General features: G+C 41.6%; 1 protein-coding gene across 1 annotated transcript; it reads right to left on the bottom strand.

Annotated features, from left to right (window-relative positions):
- On the bottom strand, nt 1–687 carry LOC104104117 (uncharacterized). Its single transcript, XM_009612124.1, has one exon. The coding sequence runs from the start codon at nt 685–687 to the stop codon at nt 1–3; it is 687 nt and encodes a 228-aa protein (XP_009610419.1).
- Nucleotides 688–11,814: the final 11,127 nt, after the last annotated feature.

Here is an 11,814-nt window from a genome sequence, read left to right as displayed (position 1 = left end):
TTACAAACGAAGGGTAAGGTCAAGATTGAGCTGGTGATTATTATCCATAGAAGACAAATCCTGTGCAGTCGAGAGAGTAGCATCACCACTAGTAAAATAGACATGATGACCGCCAAATCCAAGAGTCGGTAGTGGAGGAGGATGATAAACGTCAGAGGAAGAGAAGGGGTTAAAGACGTTGATATTGTTTGAAGCTGGTGTTTGGAGCTGGCCGCTAAAGTAATTAGCGTAGGGGTTACTATAAGTAGTAGTAGTAGTATGATTAATGTTATGTTCAGGCAGCATCTGGCCGGTCATCAGAGGATAATTATTCAAACTGGGCTCCAGCCCCTGCTTGTCGTCGTTGTTGTTGTTGTTGTTTTGAAGAAAATGGAAATGTACCATATTACGGGTGTCGGAGTCGGTGCTGGTGACCGGGAACATAGTACGACGAGAAGCGGCTCTTTCACGCTTGTGAGCATTTTGGTGTCCACCCAAAGCTTGAGAAGTGCAAAACTTGCGAGAACAGTAAAGGCAGGAGAACGTTCTGGAAGTTTGAACCTTTGGCTTATTGGGTTTTGGGATAGGAATGGGTTGCTGCTGCTGATTCAGAGGAGAAGCAACATTGATATCGGACAGCAAGACCATTTCAGTGGAATTAGAGTGCTGTTGGTTCCAGAAGTCGTAAACTAGGCTGGGGTCGGCCATTTTTGCTCTAGCTGGAGATATAAGAAAAGAGGGAAAACGATGAGTAGTGTATATTGAGATGATGAGAGTGGAGTATTATATATATATATATATATATATATATGCAGAGAGAGTAGAGATCAGAAAAAGTGGAAGGTGGGGAGGGAGGAGAAGCAGTACGTACTGAGAGCAGGGAATTGTTGCAAATGGTTACAGATTTTGGCAGAGCAGTACCTCTGTTTAATTTGTTTGTATCTATTTATCTCTACCCCACTTTTCTACAGTTGTTCAATTAGTGTACACCTGTACACAAGGGTGCACTTCACTACACTTTTTACTAATTTTGTCATCATCAAATTGCATCCTCAATGCATGTAATCACTAATAATGATAAACTCAAACTAATAGCAAATCTTTTTGGTTTATTATAAGTATACACATAAAATTTAATGTTACCAGTGTACTTGATTTATACACCTTAAGTTGTATTAGTAATAGATTTATCACTTTACAGGTTCTCAATTCACATTTGTTATAAAGAAAATTAATTTCATTAGTTGGTTTTTAACTACTATAATATTTGTGAAAGCTCTTAATTTACATTATAAAATTTTTTTGGACATTACATGAGGTATATTTTACAAGATACAACACTTTCTTTATCTGAGTCTTTACTTAAGTGGTTTAATAAAAAGTAGATTCAAAATGTTTTGTCGGCAGATGTAGAATTTCAGTTAATTTACCGCCATAGTATGGATATACCAATATGTTAAAAATTTGTTCAATTATATCAAATATGAAATTAAGGACATTGGGTGCTGTAGGACAAGCTATATCCATCCATGCTTTTAATTAGTTAGGACTTTCATCATGCTAAATTTGACTTAATTAACATTCGTAACTAGTGTTGTTCAACGTCGTATATTCCTCATCATTTAGTTTCTTTTATCCTTTACAAATAGTTGCAGTCCTGATTCTGTTAAAGTTATAGACTCACTAGGAGTAACACTCTTTAAGAGGATTAGGTACACATTGGTTCGGTTTAAAGGATACGAGGTATGAAGTACGTGATTTTTTTATTTTTTATTTAGGGGGGTGGGTGGGTTAACAACTTTCATATCTTTAAGGAAAAGAGTGATTGAGAAGATTAATGTGTATATGCATTCATCAATTCCTTGTATAATATAATTCTGACACACAAAATTAAAGGGAAGTCTAATCACATTCAACTTTGAATTCAAATAAATCACTAAAATGACACCCTACCCAATATGGCTACACTACTAAACAATCCTAAAATGGAGTCCTACTCCTATTCCAGAGGTATGGTGATACACACCTACGTTATGTCAACTAGTACTACTCCTGAATGACAACTTCAGAAACTACACTTTGACGGGAAGCCAAATAGATTAAAACATTTTATGTTTTTTTTACTTTGATGTAACATTGAAAGACTGATATAAAAAGGGGGGAAATTTAAAAAGAAAAGCTAAAAATAATTAGAATTATAGTAAAGAGCTGTGATGTGGAGTACTAATTAATTAACGTCCCAAACAAAAAGAAGAAGAAGATATTATTATATGTAGAAGAAAAGGAGAGAAAGCAGGACTGAGAACTGGAATCACCCACTTACTTGGCTGCAGTGATTGTTATGTCGTACAAACGCACCCCAGCAATGCTGCAGTTTGTTTGTTACAGTAGATGACAATTAGGAGACACGTGTCAAAGAAATATATACTATAAGTTAAAAAAGAAACAATTGGTTTGGTGATATATATGTGATGGAGACTTGGAGAGGAGGGAACTAATTTAAGATTAGTGGTATTGTACTGTACTGAATAGAGGAGAGTGCAATGTATGGCTGCCTATCATTATCATCATATAATTCCTGTCGGAGTTTCCAAAACTGCTCTATAGTATATTCCCTCTCGCTCGCAAGTGCCCAAGCTAACACCTACACTTCATTTACTCATAAGATAAGACTACCAAAGTAGCCCAGGTACCTCTTAACAAGACGTCTGAATGTGACATAACTTGACTGTTTCCCCGGAAAACGAATAGCGTTGAATTTATACGTAGTTCTAAGGATATATGGTATAACTTAATACAAATCGTAAGGATTAATAGAAAAATCAAGTATGGATTGGTAAGAATGCAAAGTGGGCAAAGTTGCAAGGAAGATGATTGTTAGGACTAAATAAGTTGAATCAATTTATGAAGTTTGAAAGAATAATTATTCACTGTAGGGGAATATGGTGCTTGAATTACAATATAAGCAAAAAACTTGGCCTTTACGGAAATGATAATCATCCCCTTTATAGTAGGGTGATCTTATTTTAGATATAATTAAAAATACATAGTGGGAGACCCATGATAAATCAGTTTTTTCATAATTCCTGTCAAGATTCTCTCCTCTAGTGGGATTGCAACGGCTCTTGTCTATGAGCTCGATATTGACTCGAGTTTTCGGTCTTGACTCGAGCTCTCGATCTTGACTCGAGCTATCGATCTCGACTTGAGCTTGATTCTGACTCGGATCCCTAAATTGATTCGGGATCGATGTGGGTCGGTCTCTGAATCACAAGTTCGATAACTTTTTTTTGCATCATAGTTCGATTTGGATTCGAGCTTGATAATGATATCGAGCTCGACGTTGATCGATCCCTCGGGCTCGAAGCTTGTTTGTTCCATCTTCGGAACCCATCACGGAGCCTTACTTCGATCCATTATGTTTTGACTTTGATCAATTATGTTTTGACCTCGATCAATCGTATGAAGGCCGAAATCTATTTCGACCGCATACAGATAGTCCCCTCGTTTCTCAGGAAGGATGTGGTGAGAAACGATATGATTTTTCAATGGCTCGATCGGGTTATAAGCTGACATTTACATTGGGCTCGACCATGACGCACGTGATGGTTGTCCCGTCGATTTAGTCTTTCAAGGCATTTAATGCATGTCACACGGTGGTCGGCCACTGCTGATACTGAACCGCCATTGCTTTAACCAATAAATAGCCCTTCCTTTTATCATTTACCACTTTTACATCTTCAGTCTTCCAAATTTTCCAAGTTCTTTTTCGTGTTCTCTGAGCTCATTCGCAAATATGTGATTCTTCTTTGCAAAATTCTTCTCCTAAATTACCAAATCATTGTCACCTTCTTTAAAATCAAAATGGTGAAGATATCAAAAATTGTCCCCCAAAAAGAAAAAGCTTCTTCTTCCCAATCCGTCGTCGACAAAACACTGGTGAATCCACGTCCTGAGGAGTGTATTCCGACGACGTGTGTTCTTACCTCCGATTTCAAACTCGATAAAGGTTCGCCGATTCCTGGCCGATGTGAGCCCGTATCGAGATATATTTGTTCGATAACCCGGGAGCACATCAAGCGGATAAAAAAAGATTGTAACTGGGAGAACAAAGAAGTGGTAGTGTCGTCTCCCGAAGAGGACATTACTACTCATATGAGAGGGTTCTTAAGCGTGTATACTTACCATTTCACGTTAGGTGCCCTCGACCCTATTATCATAGACTTTTGTCGTAAATACCTAATAACGCTAGGCCATATACATCCTTCCTTTTGGCGGATCGTTATTTTGATCTGATATTTTATGGGTAAAATCGAGGGGATGCCTTTCACCCTCGATCATCTTATCCGATTATACCGTACTCGCCTTTTTCGATGAGGGTTAATAAAACTCCAATGTCGAGCTACCAAGGCTCTGTTCTCGAGTATAGACGAGGATAAGGATCGAGGCTGGATGGGTAGGTTCGTTTGAGTAAGGACTTCGGACCTGATTCCGACCGAGAAGATTCCTTTTCTTGAGGAGTAGAACATGAAGCGTAAGTACAATTCTGTTGTTATCTCCTATTATTTTGTTCTTTAATTTCTTTTCCCATCAATATTCCCCTTTTGTGGTGCAGCAGTTCCCTGGATGCCCGACGTAGTGTCCAATCTCAAGAACTGGGTACGCGATTTGGTTTCGACCTCCTGATACGCCGAGCGCTCATGGCGTGACTTGTCAAAGGGCTGATGGGAGGCAAAAAATCACGGTGAGCGCCTTTCTCGTATCTTTTGGTAATCCGAATACCTTTCACACACTTTAATAAAATTTTCCGTATGCAGGTGTGGGCAAAGATGCGGTTTTGAGGCCCTCATCCGTCGAGGAAGAGGCTTCGGCCTCTATCCCAAAGCCAGTGAAAGATAATAAGAGGAAAAGAGCCCATGTCCTCGATGATAAAAAATCGAAGAAAAAGACGGCTCGTAAGCCAAAGAAAAATATCATTCCTTTGACCGTGGAATCAGTTCTGCGTCTGAGGGATGAAGAAGAAGAAGAAGAAGAGAACGATGGGTCTATGCTGGCGGCTCGAAAAAAGAAGACCACCGACGTTCCACAGGCGGATGGATTGATGGTGGTTCATAAGGCTCCGCCTCGAACTGAGGATATATTGGGGAGAGATTCGGGCAAAGTCCCCGAGTTGCTGGAAATTGAAGATGCTTCCCATCGAAGCCGACGGATGGGGATAAGCCTGAAGGGGCTCTTCTCGAATCTTTTCGAACCGAAGAGAATGCCCCAGGTGATTCATTTGGGGCAGTAGCAATCAAAGACTCGCCCAACTTCCCTACTTTTTCCGCAGGAACGATTCGGAAAGCCCAAGCTTTGGGGGCCCTCAAATTAGATAAGCCTCATGATGGATAGGATCCTTTTCGTGACCTGTTTATCGGTGTCGAAGACACTACCGGTACAAGTGACGCATCGGACCTTTTTCACGGAGTGCAGAAGGCTTTGAATCAGATAAGCCTTAAATTATATGGTGTTACCTTTAAGTTTGCTTTTCTTTTCTCACTTTGTTCCTTCTTTCTTTGAAGGCTGCGGAAGTTCATCGAGAATCATGTTCTCGGTCCCGAACCAAGCTACATCGCTACGAGGCCAAGCTTCAACGGGTTACGGAAGAGAGGAACTCCCTAAAACTCCTCTTAGGCCAAAGGGGGGAAGAAATAAAAGACCTTCGAGCTGAGTTGGCCAAGGCTCACCAAGATCAGATCGATCTGTCCGAGCAGGTAATAATACTTTTAAAAGCCTATGGGCTCGATACCGGAACGATGGCTAATTTTTCGATCTCACAGCTGCAGCAGAAAATTGAGATGATTGGAAAACTCCGTGAAGAAGTCGATGTGATAAAAGCAGAATCTTTGGAGTGGAAAGAATGAATGGACCGCTTTGCTGTAGAGAAAGAAACTGCTCGAGCCCAATTGTCATCGGCCGAAAAGCCACTCTAAAAAATGAAGGAGAAAAGCTTGGTCCAAACGAGAAGAATAGAGGAGCTCGAGGCTCAGTTGGCCTCTGAACTTGCAAAGGACGAATCTGACGCCGAAAAGGCAAAAGCTGATGCGGATGCACTAGTGGCCGTCTATCGGGCCGATGCTGAAGCTGCCCAGGTCCAAGCAAGAGAGGCAGCCGAGACCACCGATACTCGAGCACATTGGGTCGTTGAACTTGCTAAGTGCCGATCTCGGAGGGAGACCCTTGAGGAGATCCATGCTCGAGGTTTCGACCACGCTGAAGAGATTAAAAGGGTCAAAGAACTCGAAGTCGAAGCTGAAGTCTTGGTTTTTGATGACGATGATGATGATAACGATGATGATGATGGGAGTAAGAGCGGGTCCAAAAAGGGGGGAGGCCCGATAGAGAAGAGACCGTTCTTGGGGATAACCAAGAAGCTTAGTCCTCAATTTTTATGTTGTAATCAATTATGTAAACGATTTTGTATATAATAATATCCCTTTTTTGCCGATATGCTTTTGTTTTGTTTCTTGTCTTGTGACCGAGTGAGCGCTTACTAAAACTTGAAGCGATGTAGCCTTTAAGCTTGGTAGTCGAGTGAATGATCCGAACTCGAAGTAATGTAGCCCGTAGGTGTAATGGTTGAGTGCTTGCTCGAACTTGAAATAAAAGTAGCCCGTAGGCATAATGGTCGAGTGAATGATTTGAACTCAAAGTAATGTAGCCCGTAGTCGTAACGATCGAGTGAGTGCTTCGAACTCGAAGTAATATAGCCCATAGGCATAATGGTCGAGTGAGTGCTTGCTCGAACTCGAAATAAAAGTAGCTCATAGGTGTAATGGTCGAGTGAATGATTCGAACTCGAAGTAATGTAGCCCGTAGGTGTACTGATCGAGTGAGTGCTTCGAACTCGAAGTAATGTAGCCCGTAGGTGTAATGGTCGAGTGCTTGCTCGAACTCGAAATAAAAGTAGCCCATAGGCGTAATGGTCGAGTGAATGATTCGAACTCAAATTAATGTAGCCCATAGGCGTAATGATCGAGTGAGTGCTTTGAACTCGAAGTAATGTAGCCCGTAGGCGTAATGGTCGAGTGAGTACTTGCTTGAACATGGAATAAAAGTAGCCCGTAGGCGTAATGGTCGAGTGAATGATTCGAACTCGAAGTAATGTAGCCCGTAGGTGTAATGATCGAGTGAGTGCTTCGAACTCGAAGTAATGTAGCCCGTAGGCGTAATGGTCGAGTGAATGATTTGAACTCGAAGTAATATAGCTCGTAGGTGTGATGGTCGAGTGAGTGCTTGCTCAAACTCAAAATAAAGGTAGCCCGTAGGCGTAGTGGTCGAGTGAATGATTCGAACTCGAAATAAAAGTAGCCCGTAGGCGTAATGGTCGAGTGAACAATTCGAACGCGAAGTAATGTAGCCCATAGGCGTAATGGTCGAGTGAGTGCTTGCTCGAACTCGAAATAAAAGTAGCCCGTAGGCGTGATGGTCGAGTGAGTGTTTGCTCGAACTCGAAATAAAGGTAGCCCGTAGGCATAGTGGTCGAGTGAATGATTCGAACTCGAAATCAAAGTAGCATGTAGGCTTAATGGTCGAGTGAATGATTCGAACTCGAAGTAATGTAGCCCGTATGTATAATGGTCGAGTGAGTGCTTGCTCGAACTCGAAATAAAAGTTGCCCGTAGGCATAGTAGTCGAGTGAATGATTCGAACTTGATCCTGTTTGCATAATAAATCTCGAAATATAGGAGTTTTGCTTGGATATAAGATATCGGTATAGAAGAGAACTTTTCTTTGCAAGGCATTATAAATGTGTTCATGTTTTGCGTCAGGGCTCGGGCCAACTACATGAGCATGGTTCGTTTTGACTATTTGGCTCTTACAACTTTTCCTATTGGAACCCTGTTGTTACGAAATATCTATCTTGCCTCAGAACTTGATATATTTGAGGGCTAATGCCCCCCAGTATTCGAGGTTGATTATGAAGAAGTCTCGGATACTGTTGAATTGCCCTCAGGTAGCACATGATTGTTGCCTCGTTAAAAACCTCGCCGGGAAAACCCAGTTGGGATAAAAGCCGATCTAAGGGGGAAAAGAGTGCAACGCGTACTTTAAAACCTGAGGTCTCGACATCTTTGATCGAACTCCTGCGATGGGTTAGCTTCGAATATGTATATATGGGCGAAAGGGAAAAGAGAATCATACCTTAACAATAATATCGTTTGAGGAGTGATATGTTCCAGTTGTTCGATAATGGCTTGCCATCCATTGTTCCGAGTTTATAAGATCCATTTCCGACTATATCGAGGACCTGATAGGGTCCTTTCCAATTTGGGCCGAGCTTTCCTTCATTAGGATCTCGAGTATTGATGGTGACCTTCCTTAGGACTAAGTTCCCGATCCTGAAGTGGCGGAGGTTGGTTCTTCTATTGTAGTACCTTTCGATTCGTTATTTTTGTTCAGCCATTCGAACGAGTGCCGTTTCTCGTTTTTCATCTAATAATTCAAGGCTAGTGTTCATTTCCTCATGGTTTGATTCCACCGATGCATGTCGAAACCTTGCACTGGGTTCTCCAACTGGAATTAAGGCTTCGGAGCCATACACTAAAGAAAACGGAGTTGCTCCTGTACTAGAATTCGATGTTGTTCGATATGCCATAGGACTTCGGGCAGAATTTCTCTCCATTTCCCTTTGGCTTCGTTCAACCTTTTCTTCAAGTTTTGGATGATAGTCTTGTTTGTTGATTCAGCTTGTCCGTTCCCACTGGGTGATACGGTGTCGATAATATCCTTTTTATTTTATGATCTTCAGGAAATTTTGTTACTTTACTGCCGATACATTGCTTACCATTATCGCATGTTATTTCTGCGGATATCCCGAATCGACACACGATGTGATCCCAGATGAAATCTGTCACGACCCAAATTAACCCTCCGTAAGGTGTCGTGATGGCACCTAGTCTTTACGACTAGGTAAGCCTAATATTACGAAAAATATAAAGAAAACACAACATTTTAAAGATAAACAGCATATTGTGAATAGCCACGAGTAGTTCCACTCGGCATATACAAAATAATTTTCCAAGACTCGGAATATCACTAAGTCACAAGCTGCTATAATCTATATAGCTCTATACAAAAGTCTGAAGATAATAAAGAAAGTCTCTAAGCGAGGGAGTAAAAGGGGACTCCGAAGATCTGCGGACGCAAGCAGAAGTACCTTGAAGTCTCCTAGAATCAGCAGCACGCACTAACCCCAAGGCTGATAGCTCATACCTGGATCTGCACACGAAAACATGTGCAGAAAAGGGCATGAGTACACCACAATAGTACCCAGTAAGTGCCAAGCCTAACCTCGGTCGAGTTGTAACGAGGTCGGGTCAAGGACCTACCGGAGTAAATATAATAATTTAAACAGTAAAAGATATAAGTAAAGTTTACGGTAACACAGTTAATGAAATTCTCGAAAATATAACAGTTAAGGGAGCTCTCGGCTTAGAACAAGGTAGACACAATGGGGAATCTCCTGGGATACCGTCCCGTAGTTCTGATTGAATATACATTACAGGGGGATCTCCTGAAATACGTCCGTAGTCCCAAAGTAAATATGCAGTGCTGGGGGATCTCTCGGAATACATCTGTAGTCCCAAAGTAAATATGCAGTGCCAGGGGATCTCCCAGAATACGTCCGTAGTCCTAAAATAAATATGCAAGACAGGGGGATCTCCCGGAATACGTTCGTAGTCCCAATTTAAATATGCAACGCAAGATGAAATGGCAAGTATGGCATCGAGTTATACAGTTTATACTGAACACAGATAAGGAAAATAGGGACTTAACTAAGCATGGCGCACAAAATGTCAAATATGCAGTTAAAACACGTAAGCATGCTTCTCTAGTCTAAGTTTAACAATTAAACGTATTATTGCAATTTAATAAGGAAAAGTAGTTTATGATTTAGAAAGGAAAAAACGGGATTTTTGCAATAATAGCCCGTGTACGTACTCGTCACCTCACGTATACGGCGCCCACACATCAATTAATATCAAACATCCTAAGGGGAAAGTCCCCAACATAAGGTTAGGCAGGCCACTTACCTCGAACCGCTCAAATCAACTCGATATCACGTTCTTGCCACGTGTATCCTACTCTAAATGGACCGAATCTATTCAAATTAATTGCATAATGTAAATATAACTACAAGTAATAAATTTAACTAATTAATTCGAAGCTAAAGCGTGATATTAGGAAAAACGTCCAAAAAGTCTCCCCGGGATCACGTCTCGGAATCGGGTAAAAATTACAAATTTTGAACACCCATTCACTCACTAGTCTAACCATATCAAATTTACTAAAATTCAACACCAAATGGTCCTCCAAATCCACAAATCATACTTCCAAATCCCTAGCCTCCAACTTCTAATTTCCACCTTAAATACATACTAACTAGGTGGAAAAATACATGGCAAAGCAAGATTATTGATCAAAAATAAGCACAAGGGACTTACCTCAAGAAATGCCTCAAAAATGCTCTAAAAATCGCTCTAAACCGAGTTTGCAAAGTCAAAAATGACAAAAATCGCGAAGCCCTTCGGTTTTAACCACTACCCAGTTATTTCCGCACCTGCGGAACCTAGGCTCGCACCTGCGGGTGCTCTTGTGCGGAAAAAGTGCGCATCTGCGCAATTCACTTGCCCCCCTCTGCCTTCGTACCTGCGACGAAAGGGTCGCACATGCGCGTGCGTGCTTGCGGAAATCCCCTCTGCTTCTGCGTAACTTGCGCACTTGCGAACAGTCTTGCACATTTGCGGGCATCGTAGATGCGGCCTTTTCCCACGCACCTGTGACCCCTGACCAATCCACCCAACTCCTCTTCTGCGCCAATTTTCTCGCACCTGCGGGTAGCCTTGCGCATGTGCGATTACAGCAGAACCAGCAAAAGCACCAGATTTTTCCTAAGTCCAAATTCATTTCGTTAAGCATCTGAAACACACCCGAGGCCCCCGGGACCTCAACCAAACCTACCAACCAATATTATAACACCATACGAACTTAGTCGAGCCTTCAAATCACATCGAACAACACCAAAATCATTAATTAAGCACGGATTCAAGCCTAGGAATTTAAAATTTTCCAAATTCTACAAACGACGCCGAACCACATCAAATCTAGTCTGAATGACCTCAAATTTTACACACAGGTCACAAATGACACTATGAACCTACAGCCACCTTTGGAATTCCATTCCGAGCTCGATATCAAAATTTCCACTATCGGCCGAAATCGTCGAAAAACTAACTTTCGCCAATTCAAGCCTAAATCTACTACATACCTCCAAAACACATTTGGGACGTGCTCCTAACCCCAAAATCACTCAACAGAGATAACGGAGTCGACGGAATTCCATTCTGGATCCGTCTTCACATAGTTCCGACTACAGTCCAAACTCTAAGGCTTAAACTCATAACTAGGGACTAAATGTCCCAAAACTCTTTGAATTCCATAACCAATCACTCCGGCAAGTCTCAATAGCGGAAACAAACGTGGGGAAAATAGTTATTAGGGGATCGGGGCTCAAATTCTCAAAATGATCGACCGGGTCGTTACAAAATCTATAACCTCTTTTTCTCTTACTTTCTCGAACGCTTTTGCTTCAACCCATTTAGAGAAATAGTCAGTCATAAATAAAATATATTTAGCTTTACCTAGGGCCGATGGTAGGGGGCGACGATATCCATCCCTCATTTCATGAATGGCCATGGGGATATGACTGAATGAAGTTTTTCCCCGGTTGATGGACCATCGGTGCAAACCTTTGACATTTATCGCATCTTCGAACAAGCTCCTCAGTGTCCC

This window comes from Nicotiana tomentosiformis, chromosome 2 (genome assembly GCF_000390325.3).
Source record: "Nicotiana tomentosiformis chromosome 2, ASM39032v3, whole genome shotgun sequence".
Classification (NCBI taxonomy): Eukaryota; Viridiplantae; Streptophyta; class Magnoliopsida; order Solanales; family Solanaceae; genus Nicotiana; species Nicotiana tomentosiformis.
This window is presented reverse-complemented; position numbering and strand designations above follow the sequence as displayed.

Bases quoted from the DNA above. Each gene is read 5' to 3' on its own strand.
- LOC104104117 (XM_009612124.1), bottom strand. From the start codon at position 687: ATGGCCGACCCCAGCCTAGTTTACGACTTCTGGAACCAACAGCACTCT.